The sequence below is a fragment of the Diadema setosum genome, chromosome 6 (genome assembly GCF_964275005.1).
Source record: "Diadema setosum chromosome 6, eeDiaSeto1, whole genome shotgun sequence".
NCBI lineage: Eukaryota > Metazoa > Echinodermata > Echinoidea > Diadematoida > Diadematidae > Diadema > Diadema setosum.
In genome coordinates, this window is record NC_092690.1 from 10742721 (window position 1) to 10766957 (window position 24237).

The 24237-nt window shown below is 38.1% G+C and overlaps 1 protein-coding gene across 1 annotated transcript; it reads right to left on the reverse strand.

The window, feature by feature from the left end:
- Positions 1 to 4534: 4534 nt before the first annotated feature.
- LOC140229869 (uncharacterized) lies at positions 4535 to 7235 on the reverse strand. The gene is made up of 4 exons (XM_072310080.1): positions 6995 to 7235; positions 6497 to 6765; positions 6066 to 6194; positions 4535 to 4696 (listed from the first exon to the last, which is right to left on the reverse strand). Exons 1-4 carry the CDS (start codon positions 7233 to 7235, stop codon positions 4535 to 4537), a joined length of 801 nt encoding a protein of 266 aa, XP_072166181.1.
- Between the last annotated feature and the right edge of the window lie 17002 nt (positions 7236 to 24237).

Consider the following 24237-nt stretch of genomic DNA (forward strand, 5'->3'; position numbering starts at 1 on the left):
TACCGATTCTATACGGATAGTCGACAAACAAGCATTCAGCTCTCCTGACTTAGCATTAGACAATGGGCTCGCTTGCGCCATTGAATTCACATAAAACAATGGCAGTGCTATAAAACAGTGAATGTTGTTGTTGGGGGGGGGGGGGGGATTTACAGAGAATGCCAGAGACGGAGTGCCCTTTGTTGTCATTTATTTAGAATAAGCTATGAGACTTAACCAATAATTGAAGACTAATATCGTGTGTATTCTCAGGCTGTACGCAGTTCAGTGGCTATGGAAAATCAACGTTACATCAGTGGTACTGTACACATTTTGATGATTTTGTATTCCTCCAAATTCTTGTTGTTTTCATTCCTCACTACATTTCCCTCACGCGTGGTTCATCCTTCATCACTGATAGGGGTTTGAAGTCTTTAAAGGGGGGGGGGGTGAAGCAGAAAGAGAGGGTACATCACATTATTTATCCCTGAACTTGCGCGTCTAGCATTTCAAAGGTACAAGTGCAGGTCAGAAAGTCGTTTTCTTTTTTTTTTTCTTTTTTTTTTTGGGGGGGGGGGGTCGGAAGGCCTTTCCGGTCGATTACCTCCCTCCCCCTTCAACATTCCACTGATGAACACCCTTTGCTCTGTGGTTTGCTGCATGGTCAGGCAAGCTCACAATCATGTGCTAATTTTCGACCCTATTCCAAACCGTCTGTAACATTCCCTTTTACTCCCCTCCCTTCACGTTTGTGTAAATTCATTGACGAATGAAGGCTATTGTTATCTGCCAAGTCTGGCAGGCGTCGGGAAAGCTAACTGTCTCCTTATTTACTATCCATCTTTCTGGGTGAAATGGAAGCATATTTCAAATTAAGTTTTCTCGAGCAGGCCTAGATCATTTTTTACGCATGAAATGTCATGTGAAAGGAAAAAGAATGGATATTAAGGCTATGATTTTATTCTTTTTTTTTGCAAAAGATTGTCGAAAAAGCGTGGAAAACTCATTTGAAGTCGCCATTTGCTCGTGCAAATGAAAATTTAGTAGTATCCCTGTCTATTGTTCTAACTCAGTCATGCATGAATTTTTAACAATGAGTTGTGCATCAAATGAAAGTAGAGAAGTGTATCTTTCCATACATGTACATCTAATAAAGCAAATATATGATTATGATAGCAAAGAATTGCAATGAATCTCGGTTTCGTTTTTTTTTTTTTTTTTTTTTTTTTTCTGGGACACGCTGTATCTGAAAGAAATCAGGCTGGGGTGCAGTGGCGGATCCAGAGGGGGGCGCAAACCGGCGCACGCCCCCCTTTATTGTTCGTAAAAAACAAAAGAAATTAAAAAAAAAAAACAATGAAATGAAACCCGGAAGTGGCACCAGAAACATTAGTCACGCCCCCCCCCCCCCCCTTTACAAAATTCCTGGATCCGCCCCTGGAGGTGGACGTTGCTCTCGATCTTTAGTCTCCCTGTTATTCAGTCAAGCTTTCGGCCAGTCATCAGGCCTTCCTCAGGATCTACCAACAGAATAGTTATTATCTGAATAACCTGATGTGTCATAATATGTAAGATCGAGAGCAACGTCCGCCTCAGTCTAACTTCTTTCAGTATATGCTATTCACAATGAGGCACCGCGCACGTTTGGGAAGGGAACTATCTCTCGCACTTATATGACCGTGCATCACAAAACAAACAAAAAGTCCCACACATTGATTTTGTGCGAGGACTGAAAATAGGTGAAAAGGGTCAATTAGGTCAATCTTGACTTTTTTATATTTTCTGAAAGGGCAAGTCTTCCTCTACATTTTGCTAAAATTTGGTATCATAAAATGAACAGGAAAGTGTGTTTTTTAGCAGTTTTTTTTAGCAGTTTTTTAGCAGCATCACAAAACAAACAAAAAGTCCCACACACTGATTTTGTGCGAGGACTGAAAATAGGTGAAAAGGGTCAATTAGGTCAATCTTGACTTTTTTATATTTTCTGAAAGGGCAAGTCTTCCTCTACATTATGCTAAAATTTGGTATCATAAAATGAACATTAAAGTGTTTTTTAGCAGTTTGTCTCGAACACTTTTTTTTTAGAATGGTGTGATTAGGTGTGTCTTTAGAATTCCCCTTTCATTTCTTAAAAAAACAAACAAACCCTGTACACACTCTTCACTCTCAACTCTAATAACTTTAGACAGGATGATGCTACTGCTTTGAAAGTTGGCATTTATCATAAACAGAATGTGTTCATAGAACGTACTCAATTTCAGCTTAATCTGATTGTGGTTAAACCGGTGGTTTTAATCCTGTTTTTTGTCCCATTCATTGCACAGATAGCACGGCTTAGTGAAGGTTAAACGCTTGAATACACCCTGTGCTTTAGAGCCTCTTTTCACAGTTCACACTTTTCTGGAGAGTGTTGCTTTCTTTCCAATATTAATCAATATTTGATTTCAGTTTACATCATTTTAAAGCTTAAAGTCTGCTCTTTCAGAATATGCTTTTAACTAAAAATCTATGTCTGGCGACTTTTTGTTTGTTTTGTGGTGCAGGGTCACATATTATATATATGTATATATATATATATATATATATATATATATATATATATATATATATATATATATAATATGTTATGAAGAGCTTGCTTCCAAAAGACGCTAAATCCATCATTTTTCAATGGATTTAGCGCCTTTTGGTTGCAAGCTCTTCATATATATATATATATATATATATATATATATATATGTAACCATGCATCACAAAACGAACAAAAAGTCATCTCCACTAGACCACCGAGCTTTCGCCCGGCAGCAAGTGTTGGTTCTAATCCTTATAGCATGCAGCGGGTACTGCTTTGTTATTCAAATTTATGAAATTCTTCCGTCGAGATGTTTTCATTGCAACTGATTGACAGATTCGAATCCTGCTCGAGTATGTACGCCCATGATTTTTTATCATGGCTACTACTAAAACACTGATCAATTCGGTGCTTATTTACGTCGATGTAGGGCAATTTGTCAATCAGTTGCAATGAAAACATCTCGACGGAAGAATTTCATAAATTTGAATAACAAAGCAGTACCCGCTGCATGCTATAAGGATTAGAACCAACACATGCTGCCGGGCGAAAGCTCGGTGGTCTAGTGGAGATGACGCCTGTCCGGTGATCAAGAGGTCGTAGGTTCGAATCCTGCTCGAGTATGTACGCCCATGATTTTTTATCATGGCTACTACTAAAACACTGATCAATTCAGTGCTTATTTACGTCGATGTAGGGCAATTTGTCAATCAGTTGCAATGAAAACATCTCGACGGAAGAATTTCATAAATTTGAAGAACAAAAAGTCGCCAAACAGGGAATTTTAGTTAAGAGCAGATTCCGAAAGAGCAGACATTAAGCTCTCAAATGCTGTATAACTCAATGCAAATGAACTTTCCTAACCCGTCCTAGTATTGGAAAGAAAGCCTACACTCTGGAAAGTGTGACCTGAGAAAAGAGGCTCTGAAGTACATGGTCTTTAAGCGCTTAATCTTTACCAAGCCGTGCTAGCTGTGCGATGAGGGAAAAAAAAAAACAAACAAACCACAAAACAAAACAGGATGTTCCACCAGATCAATGACAATGAAGAGATTATCATATTATGCTGAAATTGAGCATGCTTTATTGACACTTTCTGCAGATGATAAATACCAACTTTGAAAGCAGCAGCATCATTTTCCCTAAAGTTATTGGAGTTAAAAGTGAGGAGTACGGGCAGGTTTTTTTTTTTTTTTTTTTTTTTTTTTTTTTTTTTTTTTAAAGAAATGAAAGAAGACTCTATGAGAAACGCCTAATCGCACTATCGTACCAAATTAGTGTTCTAGAGATTTATCATCCAAAACTTCAGTATGATGTAGAAGAAGACTTGCTCTTTCAGAAAAAAAAAAAGAAAAACTCAACATTGGCTGACCCATTTCAGCTCTTTTCAGTACTAACACAAAATCAGACTTTTTGTTGGTTTTGTGATGCACGGTCACATAATACCATAATCACAAAATTATGTGCATACATATTGCATCCAAAGCCAACATAAAGTTGCGCACCCTGATTTTATGTGATGACTCAACAAAGGTGAAGTGGAATGATTTGATCAATTCTCATTTTGATATATTTTCTGAAAGAGCAATAATTGTTCTTTCAAAATTAGAAAGTTTGGGATTCATATAATTCAAGGAAACGGGATTTATATACATGTATATCCATACATAAGCACTTTTTATAAAATAGTGTGATGAAGAACAATCTATATCTCATGGGCCCCTATTTATTTCCTTTTTTTTATGTAGAATGTGTACTTTCCTTACATTTTTAAGATCAGGAGAGTCCCTCTGTATTGAGTTATACATGATTTAAAACTAAGAGTCTTCTCCTTCAGGATCTCTCATTAACAAAAAATCTATGCCTGGAAACTTTTTGGTGGTTTGTGATGCAGGGTCACAACATATACACAAACACACACAGGTACACACAGGCACAGAAAGCGACAAAACTTGAAGGAAACAAGAGGAAAGGCTTATGATATTAAACCATACCATTAAATGTTATGATATCCATGGTTTTAGTCATGTTTTCCTGGCCGATGGACAATGTGAGGAATTTCTGGTTTGCCTCTTGATTCTTGAAATCCAGTTCAAATGAGACAGTACACCTGCAAGTGTGGAATATCCCTACAGACGGTATAGCCTGCATGCAAGGAGAAGAATGCAATAGGTACAATGTACTTTGGAGGAATTGCAGATGAATTATTTGTCGGAGGATATTCTCAGATTTTGCCTCATTAGACAGAAATTCTAATTGAATGGGTTCTACAATAAAGTGCAAAAACGCGATTTGATCATGATCTACAAGAATTGAAACACGGTATACTATTGTCATGGGACATACGATGTTGCATTGTATGAAATACTGCGAAATAATGAATGATTACTAAGAATTTGGTAAAAATCATCGAAATAAGCATCATGGGAAAAAGAAATTTAAAGCAAAAATAGAACTGATCATCAACATTATGCGACTATCATGACCATTTTTAAACATATTATGCATGTGTCCTCTGGAACACATAGGTGGACAGCTACTAAACGCAATGGTTAATGAAGGGCCTTTTTGCATGATACGGTTACAGTTTGTCAGACACCCTGCATTGGCCTTGCACATGTTTGGCCTTTTAAATTCATGTTATTATGATGATTGTGAACTTCGTTGCACCTTCCCCGAGAAATAAAAAATAGTATTGCAACGAATCTGTAAAAGAGATAATTATCAATGACAATTTAGCCATAGGGATTAAGCAAATATCATGAATGATCAGTGAGTTACAGAGGAATGGTGAATTTTATACAGCAAATCAATTTCCGATTATATCTGTTTATGCTTCTAGTTGTTCACTCGACCCGGGAATTTTTCAATTTGAAAGAATCAAGCAGTACCCGCTGCTATGAGGGAACGACCACTAGCGATTCAAACCATTTGAATCATGGTAGCATTTCTGCGGTTTTCCCCTACTTGAAATCTTTGGTTGTTGCTTTGTTTCTTTGTTTGTTGCTGTTGTTGATGTGTGTGTTGTTGTTGTTGTTGTTGTTGTTGTTTTTTTTTTTGGGGGGGGGGGGGGGTCGGGGGTGTCTTGTAACCGAGCTTGGTAACTTTATATGGTCAATACTGAGCCTCCTGAGCTCCGTTTGATCTCCTATTTTTCGTAAGTCTAAATAACATTCTTATTCTTATTCATATATTATTTTACTGTATTCTATATATCGATGAATATGTTTATGTCAGGCAGTGTGAAATGCTTTCCTATGCAACAAATGATCGTAAGTTGCAATTCAGTTGTTTGTTTTCTATTAATTTCAATTAATTTCGACCAATTTTCCTTTAGGTCACGTAAAGGCCTACTTTGTATTTGTATTAATTTTCTGTTATAGATGGAAATAAAAGCTCAATTGGATTGAATTAGGACTTCTATTTGCTCGAAGCTGTACTACAAAACAACCTAAAATAAATAAACCAACGAAAGACCAAAAAAAAAGGGGGAAAGGCATATATTATTTTATACTTTATCATGGACGTTTTGTGAAGTACGGTCCTCGCATCTCACAGCTACGTCAATTCCTGGATCAAGGTTGAGATCTGTGCTGGGATGCACGATTTTGTATCCCGAATCACGTTCTTCAGACAGGATTTTCTGTGGAGCGAAAGCGGAGGAAGAACAGTATAATGTAATGCACTCATAGAAAACCTCAATGCCTTAGATTTAACATTATAGACTAGATTGTTTTCTGCTGCTATAAAACGTTTCTGCCTGTACATCTCTTTCATTCCGTTAATCTCGTCATGAAGACAAGCTATCGTGTTTGTAACTTCCTAAATTGAGCATAGACTTTATTGTGTTTTCACTTGCAGGAAGTGAATATAAAATCTTAACAATAACATCATTCTCTTAACAGTGTAATGCCTAATTTTTTCATCAGGTAATGGAAATGGTACCTTGTCGTGACCCTCCACGTCATCGTACACGTGGATCCTCAAATGCAGGACTCTAGATTGTGGCATTGATCTAGGCATGTACGGCGTGATGAGAACTCGTTTCCTTATGGTGCGCCAAGACGGAATACTGTTCCATATTAGCGACAGCAGATTCCACGAGAAGTGATTGATGCGAAGCTCCAGATACCCTTTGCGAACGATGCATGTCGGCACATCTTTGTCTCCGTCTTCCTGGTGTCCTTCAATCCTTGTCATGCCGTACGGGTGACCTAGGCAGCAGTAACCGATGTCACTTCTTATCAATTACAACACCCTCTACGGTATGAGACTATACGTTTACCTTTATATTCCTATTATTATGATAAGTTTATTATACTATGAATTAAAATTATTTCTGATGTAATGACAATTCCAAAATACAACGTCATTACATGGATAATATGCAGCGTAAAAAATCAATAATGATTCGAGGAAGTGAATACCGAAAAGGGGTTTTACCATCTTGATACTCTGACCAGGAGTAGAAAGCAGTGTGAACGTCGTCTGGTATGGCCATCTCAGCGCAGTGCGGCATTTCAATTGTGATTGATTTCTTGAACTCCAGATGGGACGGCTCGCATCGGAATGCCCAACAGACCACCATTTCATCTGGGGATAGATTGATCCGAGGAGTTTTAGAAAGAATCTCCAGCGAGATGAGTTGGCTCCCTGTTTCAATGGCACCTGCTGGTATCAGCATTCTCAGTCCGTATTCTTCCACAAACAGTTCGCCGCCTGCTTCACTGAATGTCCCAGTTACCTGTGGATTCGCCTGGTCCTTTGTCTGTTGAGAAGAGATGTTGAGGATGAGTTACAGCCTTTTTTTTATTTTACCAAATAAAAGAACAAAGGAATATTGCCATAACAGATGCATTTATGTAATAATTCGAATTTGATTTTAATTGAATTTGATTTGAATTTATTGGTTCCTGCATTATATCATTGCTCATGCAGATACATACATATACATCATATACATTGATGGTACCATACATATAAATGGATATACATAAACATTAATTGCTAACAAGGTAAGTTTCTTCATTACCTTTAGAATGTACAGCAATACAGTTTCTTCATTGCCTTTACAATGTACAACAGAACATAATCAGTGATGCAATGAGAAACGCAGAAGGGCTACAGCTTAAGCATTGCTTGATTTGCATGCAGCCCTCGTACATAATACATAACATTATTATAGGAAAATAAGGGGAGGGATGACTTGCATAGAGATAGGATAGGAGAAAGGAGAGAGGAGAGGTCTGTCTGCTTTCGCTAATACACAAAGTTAGATCACCTGGATCACTGAATAGTTAAGCGTGGTAAAGTATTTTCTCACCGAGGTACAGGTGAACAGTTACAGGTCATGATCGGTTACATAACATTACGCAATAAATTCTGAACAGCGATAATTCTACGAGGGAATTTCATATACAATACAATTGCAATGACATTATAAGATCACTGATATCCAGAGAGCAGCATTGTCTTTACAGCTTTCTTGAAAGAATACATAGACTTTAAAATTCGAATTTCTGAAGGAAGAGAGTTCCAAATATCAGGTCCAGTGTGTCTGATAGATTTCAGAGCCATCACCGTTTTAGGATTTTGTAGATGAAATTTATCAGATTGCCTTGTGGGATACGAATGTATATCCTTGTTTAACTGAAATAATGAGAAGAAAGAAGATGGCAAGAGAATGGCATTTGCCGACAAGACAATGTATTCAGCTGGTATTATAGACTGAAAAAAAAAAACCTCTGCACGCCTTCTGCATTTGCTTGAAAATTAAAGTAAAACACACAAAACACCAAATTAAAAAAAAAGAAGAAATACAATGTTGAAAAGCTACTAAATGAAAACTTGTTATCATTAAAGGTCGTAAGACTATACTTTTAACAGGAAATGCACAGAACTCAAAGTATTAAAGCTGAGTTTGCGTAAAATACAATTCTTAGGTCTACCCTGCCTACCGAACCCCCCCCCCAAAAAAAAAAAAAAAAAAATGAAAACAAGCAATGTCGCTATGGTCACTGGTATGCCTCCGCCATAATGCATGGTTCTCCTAAAAGGTCTATAGTACAATGTCCTGACAACGTATTAAACTACTATCCAACTGCATATTACTTTCCAACTCACTGCATCCCTACATTAATAAGCCCACCAGAATAAACAGCACCACCCATAGTGAAATATTAATAGATAATATACTGTCTAATGTTAGAAGTGAAACCTGCACGAACGGCGTTCTTTATTCAGATATATCCGACCACCTACCGACTTTTATGATTAACGATAAATCTGTAACAACCCCAATAAGCCGCCAACCCAAACAATGCTTGGAAATGCATAGAAATGAAACACCACAAAAACTATTAGATTATTATTATAAACATATTTCTTTAACTCCCGAAAGAAATGGAAGGAGAAGAGCTCGGCAACCCTGGATTACTCAAGGTCTTATATATTCCATTCTTACTAGAAACCGTTTTTATAAAATATCTCTGAGAAAACCCACTCCTGAAAATGTGAAAAAGTATAAAACATATAGAAACAAATTAACTACCTTGATTCGAGTTTCACGTAAATCATATATTTCAAATAAACTCGAATCTAATAAGGATGATAAAAGTGCTCTTTGGCGGACTGTTAATGAAATACTCAAAAAGAAACCTACGGAATGTCCTGATAGTATTACTCATAATGATAATGTCATTACCAATCCTGACAAAATTGTAAATATTTTCAACAATTTATTTTTAATGTTGGTCCTTCTTTAGCAGCATCTATTCCCATAAATGATATCAAAGATTATAAAGAATATTTACCTGAAAGTAATCAAAATTCTTTGTTTTTTACTCCAATTAATGAATCTGAAATTATTGATACTGTTCGATTTCTGAAATGTAGTAAATCCTGTGGGCCTGATAATTTAAGGGTGAATTTGTTGAAAAAAATAGTTTACCCCCTAGCAGCCCCTCTCACCCATAAATTCAATCTATCCCTATACTTAACGGCAAGTATTCAGACTCTTTTAAAATCGCCAAAGTTATCCCCATCTATAAAAGAGAAGATCCATCAATGGTGAAAAATTATAGACCCATCTCATTGTTACCTGTACTATCGACAATTTTAGAAAAAGTACTTTACAAGCGTCTCTACTCGTTTATGATTGAAAATGAAATATTAAATGCGAATTTTGGTTTTAGGAAAGGATTTTCTACCGATTATGCTATAATAATACCTGTCGACAATAATAATTATTGATGTGCTTAATAAAAAGGAGCATATAATTGGAGTTTTTATGGATCTTAGTAAGGCATTTGACACTATTGATCATGACATTTTACTTGAAAAATTACATATTTATGGCGTGAGAGGGATTACTTTGTCGTGGTTCAGAAGTTATCTATAAGTCATCGCAAACAATATGTTGCATTTAAATCCAGTCAGTCATTATATTCTAACTTGTCATGTGGTGTCCCTCAGGGATCTATCCTCGGGCCCCTACTTTTTTTGATTTACATTAATGATATTATCAATTCCTCTCCTCGTTTGCACTTCATCTTATTTGCAGACGACACTAACGTTTTTTACTCCCACAAGGACATTGCAACACTGGTTGATACACTAAATATGGAATTAAGCAACATCTCGAAATGGTTTAGACGTAACAAGCTTTCATCGAATATTGATAAGACATGTTTTATACACTTTCATACTCTTCAATCCCAACCCACCCTTCCTAAAAGTATTTTATTGATGATACAAACATTGCTAAGAAACATTCAACCAAGTTTCTAGGAGTGACCCTAGATAGCAATCTAACATGGAATACTCATGTCCAGAATATTACAACAGCAACATCTAAAGCAACTGGTGTTTTAAGGAGAATAAAGTATCTAATTAATGATCAAACTTGTTAATGTTATATAACACTTTATTTTTACCATATGTAATGTACTGCAATATTGTATGGGGCAACTGTAGCAAAACCAAATTGAACACAATTTTTCTTCTCCAGAAAAAGGCTCTTCGTATATGCACACATTCAAATTTTTTGGCTCACATTGATCCCATACTTTATAGCCTAAAAACTCTAAAGGCCCATGATATACATTTATACCTAACTGCCATATTTATGTATAAACACACTCGAAACTTATTACCATTTTTTCATAATGCCTTAGTAACCAATGACCATATTCCCGTCGTTCCTATGATTTTCATTTAAGTAATCAAAAGCATCTACTTGCTCAAAAGTCGATCAGACATCACGGTCCGGATACATGAAACACTTTTCCTGAGGAGTTGAAACAGTGTGCCTCCTTGTTTTCATTCAAAGCAAACTTAAAGAACACATTTTATTACAGTATACTTCAAATACGAACTAAAAACAAACAATTTATATGATTAATGTTGGTTCCCTCTTCCAGCAAACCAATTCTATTATTCTATATTCCAGCCTATCTGCCCTTGTGCACTTTCAAGCACTTGCACGTACATTCACCACCATCACACATCAGAGTTTATTTTCCCCTGCTATCTTCGTAGCAGAATTTGTATTGTATTGTATTATTACGAATCTAATACGTCCCTACATTTTCCTCGGGCCGGCCGGCCGGCCGGCCATCTTTTCAAGCTATGCTTACAATGGCGGCCCTCTGCATAATCGCTTCTTGATTATAATTGTAGTTGTAATCCCCGCTGCATAGGCATGCATACTGTATATTATATCATTAATTTCCTTTTATATTGTTGTTTATGCAAGTCAAACGACTCTGTTTTGAATTTACTTTGTATATTTCCCACATGTTCATGATTATATGCCCTATGTATATTGATTTGCTGATTGATTTATTGATTTGCATAAAATAAAGTATCTGTTAAACAAACAAAACAAACGTGTGATGACAGCTTCACATAATTGGTCCAATATTTAAATTATAAATCTGTCAAAAATATGCTGAATGTTCACTTTCCTTGAACGAGGTTCAATTGCTAAATTGTCTAAGAGCTCAGGTATAAGGGAATTTGATTATTTTTACTTGACCTTTGACCCTTTTATAAGTTTAGGCATTGAATAATTTTCAAGGAATGGAGAAAAAATGTAATTTCAGTATTGAATAATAAAATTTAGCATTTAAACCTGGCCTTTCACACTTAACCTTTGACCATATGACCCTAAAGTTCCCAAGAGATTCACTGTCAGGTAGAACATGCATAGATAAGTACTAAGTTTCATGGTGATACCTTGAGTCACTTTCGAGATATGGAGGAAAACGTGAAATCTATCACTTTCACTTGACCTTTGACCTTTTGGCAAGAAACTTCCCAGAGGATCTATAAATGTTTATATCAAGTTTCAAGAAAAATCCTGCAGGCGTCGCATAAATAAGAGGGAAGTAGTGACATTTTGAGGAGCTCACCTTCACCTTTTACCCCTGACCTTTGACCTATGACCCCAAACTCCCTAGATACTCATTGCCAGTCAGTACACACATAATATATACAAAATTCCATGAAGGTAACTTGAACTATTTGCGAGATATGGATAAAAACAAGAAATGTTAATACTTTGACTTGACCTTTGACGTTGACCTCATGACCCGAAAATCTCTCTGGCGAATCTTTATTAGGTAGTATATGTGTACACTAAGATTCAAGAAAATACCTTCAGGAATCGCATAGATTCGCATAGAGGGGGAATAGTCCAGCGGATATAGAGCACATATAGGGTGAATCATGCACATTATGGTAAAAGCACCATACTTGGTACACATGTACATGATGCCAATACAAGTTATTTCTGATATGGAAGCCACTCTGATTCTGCCTGTGGCGGCCGTGGCGGCCATTTTTCAAAATGGCCGCCAAGTGATATAGCAATGCTGTGTATTTTGGAAACTATAAGTCCGATTGTCGTGATTCTTGTCCCAAAGTATAGGTTTTGAGGGTCAAGGATTCCAATAAAATAATTTTTGAGAGGATAAAACCATGGCAACCTACTTATTAGCGGCCATTTTGAAAAACATGGCTGTCGCTCTACATTCTATTCATATATCTTTAAAACCAATGGATGCATCTTCATGATTCTGGTACAAAAATATGTTTTTGAGGTTCAATTATTTAAATGGATACATCTTTTCGTGTACAACCATCACATCCTATATTTTGGCTGCCATTTTAAAACATGGCCACCGCAATATATACTATACTGTACGTCTTTGAAACTAATTGGGGTCAATGATTTTAAACAAACATTTGTTGATGAATAGAACTAACACATTTCGTTTTCATGTCTATTTTGAAAATAATATTGCCGCACTACATAGAGTATGCACACACACACACACACACACACACATACACACACATTATATACAGTGTGGCTTAGAATTAACGGAAACGCGAGTTTTCGCAAATATTTGCACATTTTCATTACTTCGATGCCAAAATGAATGACATAGAGTTATAGAGAATTTATCAAGAAGAAGAATGACACCAAAATCATCCGATTTGGTTGAGTAGTTTACTTCGTACAGATGTTTTTGTAAAGACGGGTCGAGCGTAAATTTCTTAGCTTAATTCAACAAATTTAAGCATCGAACAAAAGCCACTGCCTTGGGAGACTAACAAAGAATTGAGGCCGCACAGCACAATGTGGAATGCTTGAATAGGATTATTGTCGAAAATTGACCTTCAATTGTTGGGTAGTCTCCGTTGCTGAGCTTTGATAAAATAAAGTAAGAAATTAATGATCAACAAAAACATGTCTAGAAAAAAAAGTATTCAACCAAATTGGACAATTTCGTTTTGGTTTTGAAAAAAAAAATTCTTTTCCGTTTTCTGAGGGCTCACCATATACATATAACATCCTCACTTGCCATATGTATTGTCCCATTGACAAGAATCGTTCACCTATTATTGGTAAATGAACCTCCTTTGTTGCTGCGGCGTTTAGTTCTTTATTGTTCATCGATTGTTGTTGATTGACTATACCTCTATCACATTCACTATTCAAGTAGGTATTGAACATCACATAAGTACACTTGTTGCATACCTGGAATACTAACGATAATTATGCTGTATATCAAAGGTAGAATAAATGGTGAGAGTGGAAAAGAAGACTTTCCACCCAATTTTGGATGCATAGACAGGAGAGTACAATTAGTGTATACACTGTAATAGTTTCCAGCCACAAAGACATGATTATTGCAGTCTTATAAGACCTACTGACTTCTAAAGTTTGTTTTCAGTTCTTGTTCATTATTTCATAGTATGACCTTGTCAAAAGTTGTTGCACAAAATTATAAGGAATCATATGAAGGAATCGAATGAGCTCTGACAATCCAAAACAATTATTGCTCTTGATCATCCATTGATGAGCGGTAATGAACGTGAATGCATAGATGCAGGTGCGCTGTAGAGAACGTCTTCAGTATTTCTACTGGTGCCGGTAAGTAAGATCGATTTACTGAATATCTTATTCTGAAGTTTTATCTTCCAATAACTAAGAATCTAAAAATTTGTATTTCTTTGAGGTTTTCCTTAAATTCATAAATTAACATATTTTTTTTTTTGTAGTTTATATTTTGGATGGACGCTGTTACGTTATAAAATTGTGTTGAAATGCCCATTGTCCATTTACCTGTAGAAGTTGCTTTTCAATTATGAAAGCTTAATCCTTATTCCATAAGAGAATGGCAAATGCATCAAATGTATATTTGTATAATTTCTTTGGGGTTAGGGTAGGGTGAAATTCAGTTCAAGAAGCTAAAATCATTGATAAAAATTAATGCATAGATCAACCAAAACAAGTAATGTATTCAGAGTAGAACTACACACAGAAACAGATAATTTGATTTTCCTTCTTCTTGTTCTTTGCATATTATTGTACATCAAAAGGTAAAATTCACAACCACAAATCCATTTAAAGAAAATGTTTGTCACATTTCTATAAAAAAAAATGTACACATAAGTTTTTGCTTTACCTCTGTTAAGCACATTTACATAAAATGTCATCTTTTTAAGTAATTGGTAATTGGGTTTATTTGTAGGATAACATGGCTTCAAAAGTAAAGCTCATTTCAACCGAGAAACCAGCTCCCTGGAAAGAAACAAATTGGAACAAGTGCACCATTTATCAAGATGATGACAAAAAAACAAAAACAAAAAACAAAAAACCAAACAGCTTTGTCGAAAAGAAATGATGTTGGTGTACGATACAAAACTTTGGCAGAAGATCTGATTTCTTTTCATGAGGCCGATTCTTTACCCACTACGCTGCAAACGACAATCAGATGTAAACCTATAAAGATGTATTCTATAATACCTATTATATTTACTTTATCGTTTGATGTATAAGGTTCAGTGTAGTTGTAAGTATCAGAACAGGCTGGTCAATCATGGATTTTATAGACATACATATAGTGTGTTTACATTTGATGTAAGTGAACAAGAAGTTTTAGAAGTTTTCTCACATTTAGTGTCATGTTTCCAAAGAAAACAGATGCACTATATTGGTTGGAAACTATGATTTTCATTCCATGGTTCAGGGACCAGAGAAAGCGAGAGTCTATATTTGTATAAAATGTATATAATCTTGATTAATATGTACTTCAGACATGAAATTGTGAAGATCATGTTTTTCACATACACTGTAACACACAGAAATCCTATAAAGGAAATTATTTTCCAAAATGCTTACAAAGTTAACTATGCCTAGATGTTCCACAGTAGAATAATAAAAATAAGTGAAGAAGTAATTGTTGACCCTTAAAACAAACGTTTACACCAGAATCAATCCACAATGGGCATCCCGCTTTCATAACACTCGTACGCTATATAACTGGAGGGAGGCCATATTAATTAAATGGCCGCCAAAACAAAGGATGTGATGAACCTATTGACTTTGCTAAAACATCATTATATTGAAAACCTTCACCCCAAAACTATACTTTTACACTTTAATCATGATTATATATCTTTTGAGTTCGAAGATATACAATATCCATTATCTGTTGTTGTTTCGGTATGACAGCCATATTTATTAAAATGGCCGCCAAAACGTAGGATGAAACGATTCATATTCACTTACAGTTGAATTTATCGGAATCCTTGACGCCAAAAACATATAAGTTAGTACCAGAGTCATGACCCTTTGTCCCTACGTTTTAAGGATATGTTATATCTAGCATGGTGGCCATATTTTTTCAAATTGGCCGCTAATAAGTAGGTTGCCATTGGTTTTATCCTCTCTAAAACTATTTTATTGGAATCCTTCACCCTCAAAACCTATACTTTGGTACAAAAATCACGACAATCGGACTTATAGTTTCCAAAATACACAGCATTGGTATGTGTACATGGCGGCCATTTTGAAAAATGGCCGCCATGGCCGCCAAGGGGAGAATCAGAGTGGCTTCCATATCAGAAATGACTTGTATTGGCATCATGCACATGTGTACCAAGTATGGTGCTTTTACCATTAAGTGCATGATTTTTTCAATATCCGCTGGACTAGAAATAGTGAAATTTTGAGCATTTGACCTGACCTTTGACCTTGAGCATGTGCACCTAAAAGTTAATAGGTGTAATTTTGCCCACTCATACATAAACGTGCCAAGTTTCATTAGGATCATGGGTGAAAATCCCGGGGGGGGGGGGATGGGGGGGGGGGGGGGATACATCCCCCCCCCTGAAATGGAGGAGGGGGGATGGCCTGTACAATCATCCCCCCCCCCCCTGAAATTTGAAAAAGAAATGGAGGAAGCAGAAATGTGATTGTATCAATTTTGGCATATTGCATGACGTTCGCACGCCCGCCTTCAGAGAGGTAACAGAGCTGAACAGTATTCTATCTTGAAGGATAATGTATACATAATTTTCTCAAGCGCTCGCTCGCTTCGCTCGCTCGCGAAGAAAGTAATACCGACTTATAAGGTATGGTCCAGACGTTGACAAGGTCAAATAGTATAGGCCTACATGCAAACATGGTATGACGCGAGCAACTCGGGACCATCTGCAAATTATGTACGAAAACAAACAAACAATAACAAAAAACTATCGAAAGCAGGAAAATTTTCCTGCGTTTTTGATAGAAAACTGTCCAAATATCTTATCCAAAGTGTGCACCAGATTGCAGAATTATAATTCTGAAAATGAAAAAAAAAAAAAATCTATATCGCGTGGGAGGGAGATACCCCCTCCCACCCCCTCCCCTTTCGGTCCTCTTCCTTATGTCTTTTTAGATTGACAGATTTCCAAATGTTTCATCTCAAGTGTGCACCAGGTCTGCCACTTCAGTTACAAAAAAGAGAACACAAAAGATATCTTCTTTCAATCAACCCTTTCCCCGCTTGGTTTCCCATTAAAAACTATATAGTACACTTTGGGGATTGACAGCATTCCGAATTCCATAAAAACTTTTCATTTGTATTTGTATTTTATATGAAAATGCAAAAGCCCACTCGTATGCAGTGTCATGAATATGCATTTATACAAAGAGGTGTGGCCTGTTTGGCCCATTGTAAAAAAGTCAAGATGGCTCATTTTCGAGTGACGCTGGGACCATGCCGTCCGAGGAATCCAGAGGGAGGAATAAAGTTGTTATGACTTTAAGTTTTCGTGTGATGATGATTTGATTCCGTGTCACGAATTTCCCTCATTCCGTAATAATTGGGGGCTTGTCCAAAGGAACTGGACATTCAAGTCATGTTGTGTTTGGATGTTGAGGTTCGTCGACGGTATCGTCGTGGGGAGACGTTGGCTTAGTCCCAGCTACGCATTTTGATGCGGTGAGTAGATTGTAGTCACGTTTGTGGTCACTGCACTGGATGATGCATGACAATCGTTTGGTGGGGCGTTTGGTGTAATTTGCCTCCATTTCTAGGGTAAGGTGACCTGGAGTTGATTGTATGCCTCTTTGTTGCAGATGACGTTTTGTGACTAAGTTTACTATTATTTGTTTTATCTCCCGGACCCATTCGTGGTCGCCTGAATTTGCCATTCGTTTGCTGTGACAGCGTTTGGTGGTGTGTACAATGTATTTTGCCATTTTTGGTACGGTCGTATACGTAGCCATAGCATACGCAGCTGCTAGTTATCATGGCCGATTTTGATGTGGAAGCATTCGTTGGTCAGGGTTTGACCGTGACCAGGTTGAAAGGGCTGGTCAAGGATAATTTAAAGATTGTAGCTGGTAGGCTAGGTGTAGATTTGACCAGTTGCACACGTAAAGCAGAGATTCTGGATGCCGTAGTTAAGCATGCAAAGTTAAGCACTGTGCCTCCTGTCGAATTGTCAGACAGTGAAGGGGAAGGTAGGCCTAAATCACAGAGTCAGAGAGATGAATTGAATGAAAAGGAAATGTTGGAAGAACGGAGAGATAGGCTCAGAGCAGCAGAGCATGAGCGTGAAATGGAAAGAAAGAGAATGGAGTTGGAAATGATGCGGTTTGAAGCAATAAATTTGCAGGCTAGAGACTCTATGCAGAACAGAGGTCAGAGGTCGATTGGTTCTGATTTGGCAAGTAGAACAAAATTGATGCGTAAATTTGATGAGAAGGATTTAGATTCATTTTTCTTCACATTTGAGAGGATAGCAATGAGATTAGAGTGGCCGAAGGATGAATGGGCATTGCTGGTTCAGCAAGTGCTGACAGGTAAGGCCCAGGCGGTTTTCTCCTCTCTGAGTTGTGAACATGCATTCGATTACGAGAAAATGAAAGATGCAATTTTGCAGTCCTACGAGCAGGTGCCAGAGGCATATCGACAACAGTTTCGTAACATGAGACGATCCGAAGGTGAAACACATGTTGAATTGGCGAGAAGAAAAGAGGTCGCTTTCGATCGTTGGATTAGGTCTTTGAAGGTAGATCTTACGTACAAGGCTCTGAGAGAAATTATGCTCCTAGAAGAGTGCAAACGTGGCATGGCAGTTGACGTGCGGACGCATGTAAACGACTCGAAGGAATCCACCGTAAAGTCTGCTGCGATGGTGGCTGACAGTTATGAGCTAACACATAAGGGGAAGAGGTCACCCCCTGTTAGGCGGAAATTTTCTCTGGGAGAGAAGTCTGGAGAAGCTCATTCAGCAAGTGGTAGTGCTAAGCAGAGTAGTGCTAGTGGTGTTAGGAATGAAAGAAAGCTCATTTGCTACTACTGTAAGTCTGAGGGACATGTAAAAACTCAGTGCCCTAAGCTAAAGCTGAAAAATGCTGGAAAACAAGAGAAGTCAGAGCCAAATGGTTTTGTTTTGTACGTGTGTCGAGTGGAGTGCATGGAATGAGTCAGAGTGTAGCAACTCAGACTCATTGCATGAAAGATGACGATGAGATTGATGAGAGGTACAAGGATTTTGTGTCCTGTGGTGTGGTCAGATTCAGTAGGGGTGATGATATTCCTGTCACCATTCTGAGAGATACAGGGGCCACACAAACTCTTCTCGTCGCAGATCAGTCGTCATTGGATGAAAGTGATTTCAGTGGCAAACAGGTTTTTTATCCAGGATGTCAATGGGGATATAAACCCATCCCGCTGTACAGTGTTGAGTTGAAGAGTCAACTTGTGTCTGGGTTGGTGACAGTTGGTGTTGTTGACAATTTGCCGATGAGAGGTATTTCTCTTTTGTTTGGAAATGATTTGGCTGGTGGTAAGGTAGTGCCATCACCCGTTGTGTGTTTTCAACCTGTTAGCGATTCAGCTACAGAAACCTCGGAGGAGGAAATCCCAGGTATTTTCCCCTCATGCGTAGTGACAAGGGCACAGGCGATGAGAGAGAAAGAGAATGAGAAAGGAGAAGATGAAGCTGAAGTCGCATTGGGAGATACATTTTTCGCAACGATGAGTGAAAGTGTAGATGATACTGTTCATTCGAGGTCAATTTTCAGTCAGTCTGCATTGATTGAGGCACAGAAGGAAGCAGATGATTTGAAAAAGCTCTATGATGTTGCTTTGTCAGATGAAGAAGCTGGAAACACATCTCAGTGCTATTACATCAAGTCTGGTGTATTGATGCGTAAATGGACCACTTCTGGACGACGCTCAGGTGAAGAGTGGACTGCAGTCCATCAGGTTGTAGTTCCACCTGGATATAGGAAGGAAATCTTACGGTTGGCACATGACATTCCTATGGCAGGTCATTTGGGTGTGAGAAAGACTGTATCCAGGATTTTGGCTCACTTCTACTGGCCGAGACTCAGACAAGATGTGGCTGAGTATTGTAGATCCTGTCATACCTGTCAAGTAGTGGGGAAACCACAGCATCACATCAAGCCAGCACCCCTCATTCCCATTCCAGTAAGTCAGGAACCATTCAGTTGTGTGTTGATAGATTGTGTAGGCCCTTTGCCTAAGACCAAGACTGGTTTTCAGTATTTACTGACTATCATGGATGCAACGAGTCGATTTCCTGAGGCTGTTCCACTGAGGAACATAAAGGCAAGGACAGTGATTGATGCCCTTTTGACATTCTTCACAAGGTATGGTCTCCCTAAAGAGATCCAGTCTGATCAGGGCACGAATTTTATGTCCACGGTGTTTCAGGAGGTGATACACGTATATCATCTTGGGATTAAGCAGATCAATTCATCTGCGTACCATCCCCAGTCCCAAGGTGCCCTTGAACGGTACCATCAAACTTTGAAGACGATGATCAAGTCTTATTGTCTGGAGAATCCTGGTGAGTGGGACAGAGGAGTTCCATTTCTCTTGTTCGCATCGAGAGATACCCCAAACGAATCCACGGGATTCACCCCCTTCGAACTTGTGTACGGGCATGAGCCTAGAGGCCCATTGAAAGTGGTTAAGGAACAGCTGCTCTCTGACATGAATGAGGAAGGTGAGAATGTGTTGGACTATGTGTCTAGATTTAGAGAGAGACTTTCGAGAGCATGTGAGTTGGCGTGTGAGCATTTAAAGTCATCTCAGGGCGTGATGAAAGCTCGTTGTGATCAGAAGGCAGAATCTCGCTCCTTTGAGCAAGGTGACCAAGTCCTTGTGTTACTCCCAATTCCTGGTGAGCCGCTGAAAGCACAATTTAGTGGCCCATATTTGATTTAAAAGAGTCTTGGGAAGGAAACATACGTTGTGAGTACTCCTGACAGGAGGAGGAGTAAGAGAGTACATGTCATGCCAACATGATAAAGAGATATTTTCCACGTGAGGACATGCGACTTAGCGGTCTGCCCAGTGATGCTGATAGTACAGATGCAGGTGGTAAGAGCATGAATGACTCCTCTGGTGTTGCTGCAGTCCATGTACAGGATGATGTACCCAGTGATGCAGAGAGTTTGCCTGAAGTAGATTTCAAGTCAGGAATGATTCCCAGGGTAGACAATTCCAAGGTGATGTCTAATCCAGAGATTTTGCTTGGTCATTTGCCGGAATCAGAGAGAATAGATGTGGTTGGAATTTTTGAAGAATTTCCAGAGGTGTGTAGGGACAAGTTAGGTTGCGCAACTAACACCGTTCACAAGGTTGACGTAGGTGAGAGCGAACCAATAAAACAGCACCCATACAGACTTCATCCTGACAAGAAGGCTCTTGTGAACAAAGAGGTAGAGTACATGCTTGAACATGGCATCATAGAAGAAAGCAGCAGTAGTTGGAGTTCACCAATAGTACTGGTTCCAAAGCCTGATGGGTCGACAAGGTTTTGTATTGACTTTCGCAAAGTCAATGCGGTTACGAAGACGGATTCTTTTCCTCTTCCTCGTATCGAGGATTGCATAGATCAGGTTGGAAATGCAGCCTATGTGAGCAAGATAGATCTCATGAAGGGATATTGGCAGGTGCCACTATCAGAGAAAGCAAAGGAAATCTCAGCATTTGTGACCCCACAAGGTCTCTTTCAGTGTCGTGTCATGCCTTTTGGCATGAAAAATTCGCCTGCCACGTTTCAGAGAATGATGAATGGTGTGATCTCAGGGCATGAAAATTGTGTAGTCTACCTAGATGATGTCTTGGTATATAGCAGTAGTTGGAAGGAGCATGTAGCCCATTTGAGGGATCTGTTTGGAAGGCTTTCCAAGGCAGGACTAGTCGTGAACTTGGCTAAATGTGAATTTGCCAAAACAACTGTGACCTATTTGGGTCATGAGATAGGTCAAGGTAGTGTGTCTCCACGTAGTGCCAAAGTCCAGGCAATCGTAGATTTCCCCTCCCCCTCCTCCAAGAAAGAGCTCCTCCGTTTTCTTGGGATGTGCGGTTTTTACCGTAAATTCGTGCCAAACTTCAGTGATGTGGTAGCCCCGCTGACGGACCTTCTCAAGAAGGGGGTCAAATTTGACTGGTCAGGAGCCTGTGAGACAGCATTCAACAGACTGAAAGCGGTGCTGATGTCGGATCCAGTGCTGGAGGCGCCAAACTTCGAGACACCTTTTCAGCTCGCCGTGGATGCCAGCGATGTAGGGGTTGGAGCTGTACTCCTACAAAAGGACGAATCTGATCTCCTGAAACCTGTCAGCTACTTCTCCAAGAAGTTGAACAGACATCAGCGGAGATACTCCACCATAGAAAAGGAGTGCTTGGGTCTGGTGTTAGCAGTTCAACATTTCGAGGTGTACCTGAGCAACTCGAATGAGGTAACTGTATATACAGACCACAACCCGTTGACTTTCCTGGAGAGATTTCGCAGTAAGAACCAGAGACTCTTTCGATGCAGCCTGTTTCTGCAGCCATATGGACTGAAAGTGACTCACATCAAAGGAAAGGACAACATAATCGCTGACGCGCTTTCCAGAGCATAAATGATATGAACGCAGATTTCTGTAAGAGCGAAAAAATGAACGTTGATAACTGTGACAAACATTGTGACAATGTCGCAATTCAACGCTGGACGCTCAATAGCTGGAAGTCAATGTTCATACATTGTTCAAACTTCCAAAAGACTGGAATGTGTTGGTGTATGATACACATGTTTGTTTGTTTGTTTGTTTTTTTTTGCATACCAATTGTATAATATGTTTGATATTCTATGTCAACATTATCATTTTTGTGAGGCTATGCATGCAGTCATAAAGATGAACATAATGTATAGTCATGTTGTGTCAACAAATTTTAGATCATACAGAAGTAAATGTTGGTTGTTGGTTTTTTTTTGGTTTGTGATTTCACATTTTGTCAAATCAGGTAAAAAAAAAAACCCATAAAAGGAATGTTGCATTCACTTATACAGTAGTTCACATCTTCACAACCAAATTCTGTATGAGGAAAAGATGCAGATTATGATGCAGAGAGGGTTTAATTTTCAAAGTTCATTTTGTAAAACCAGAGGATGCGTATGCTGTTTAGTATAATTTGTGGCATAAGGTCATCCATTTGGAAATTCAAGGTGGTAGTTTTCTCTTTATGAAAAAAAAAGAAGAAAATAAAAGCAAAATTGTGTCAAAAATATCAGTTATTTTTGAGCTGTCAGAAGTTGATTTAAAGTGTATTTCGTGTATAAGATTTGTACTGTGGTGTGTCACAGAAATATGTTTTTCTGTTTCCTATTGTCATACTGATACAAGGTCAGTACGATGAGTCAAAGATTCTATGCGAAACGTGTTTTAAAAAAATACCATCTTTCATAATTCCAGGTGAATGTTAGGAAGATTATGGCTTGGAAAAGATTGACTCATCGCATGTGTTTTAAGAATTATTTTTGTGTAGTGTATAATGATAGTATATATAGACAGCTATATTTTCATGCATACAGAGAAAGCCATACCATATACTTCATAGAAGCAGTTTGTGGAAAGTTACATGTGTGCAAGAAAATGTCAAAGTGAACCAGTTGTTCCAATGTATGTTTCATATTTTTCATGAATAATTATGTAAATGTACAGTACATGTGTGAAAGTACAAGCTGTACAGACATGTACCTTTAGAGCAGTAAGTTTTAAGCATAATGCATGAGGTATAATTATCATGTTATAAGGCATTACCACTATATATGCATGTTTTGTACACATTTAAATTGTGGTATACAGCTACAAAATGTTTATTGTATGTTTATAGTTCAGTGCAGGATTGTGACATTGTTTTGCAACAGAAGTACTTTTAGAGTGAAGATTACCGATACTCAATGCATTGGAAACCATACAGACGTTTGTCACCCCTGTAAACCACCTGTAATGCTTGTATTTATGTGTATAGGTAGGATGTTGATCCGTTTTCAGAGTGCGAACGTATTTAATGAGGTACCCGCATTCCGACATAGGTAATGAGGTTGTTGCGTAGCAACGTAGTAAGTGCTGGGCCGTTCTCGTTCGTTTTTATGCATATTCATTAAGCAACTTGCGTACAGGTACGTCGCGCACGTAGCATGCATTGCTGTCATGAATATTCATACAGATGTGAATGTCGTTACAATGAGTGTTCGTTTGCACCAACCAGTGAAAGTTTGATGATGTCATATATAAGGCGGTACAGTATGATGTTATACTTTTGTGTGAAATTATCGAGGTAATAATCGATTACAGTAGAATCGGTTTAATAGTTGGTATAGTGTCCTACTGATATAAGATCGATGTAAAGAGTTGATCGATCATCGAAATTAATCGATTTAAAAAGAACGATCGATTCTTTGTGTTTAAGCGCTCGTTTGAAGCCTGCACAGTTTAGTAGTTTGGCTAACGATTTTATTGGTTTGATAATCCGACTGGAAAGTAGGAGTATACACATACATACGTTGTACGTTGCGTTATAAGTAAGTAA

Excerpts from the sequence above, each read along its gene's own strand:
- LOC140229869 (XM_072310080.1), bottom strand. The coding sequence starts at position 7,235 with ATGCTGATACCAGCAGGTGCCATTGAAACAGGGAGCCAACTCATCTCG. Across the intron at positions 6,766-6,994 it reads CTGGTCAGAGTATCAAGATG|GTCACCCGTACGGCATGACA; the intron begins GTAAAACCCCTT and ends ACTGCTGCCTAG. Across the intron at positions 4,697-6,065 it reads CACAAAACGTCCATGATAAA|GCTATACCGTCTGTAGGGAT; the intron begins GTATAAAATAAT and ends CCTTGCATGCAG.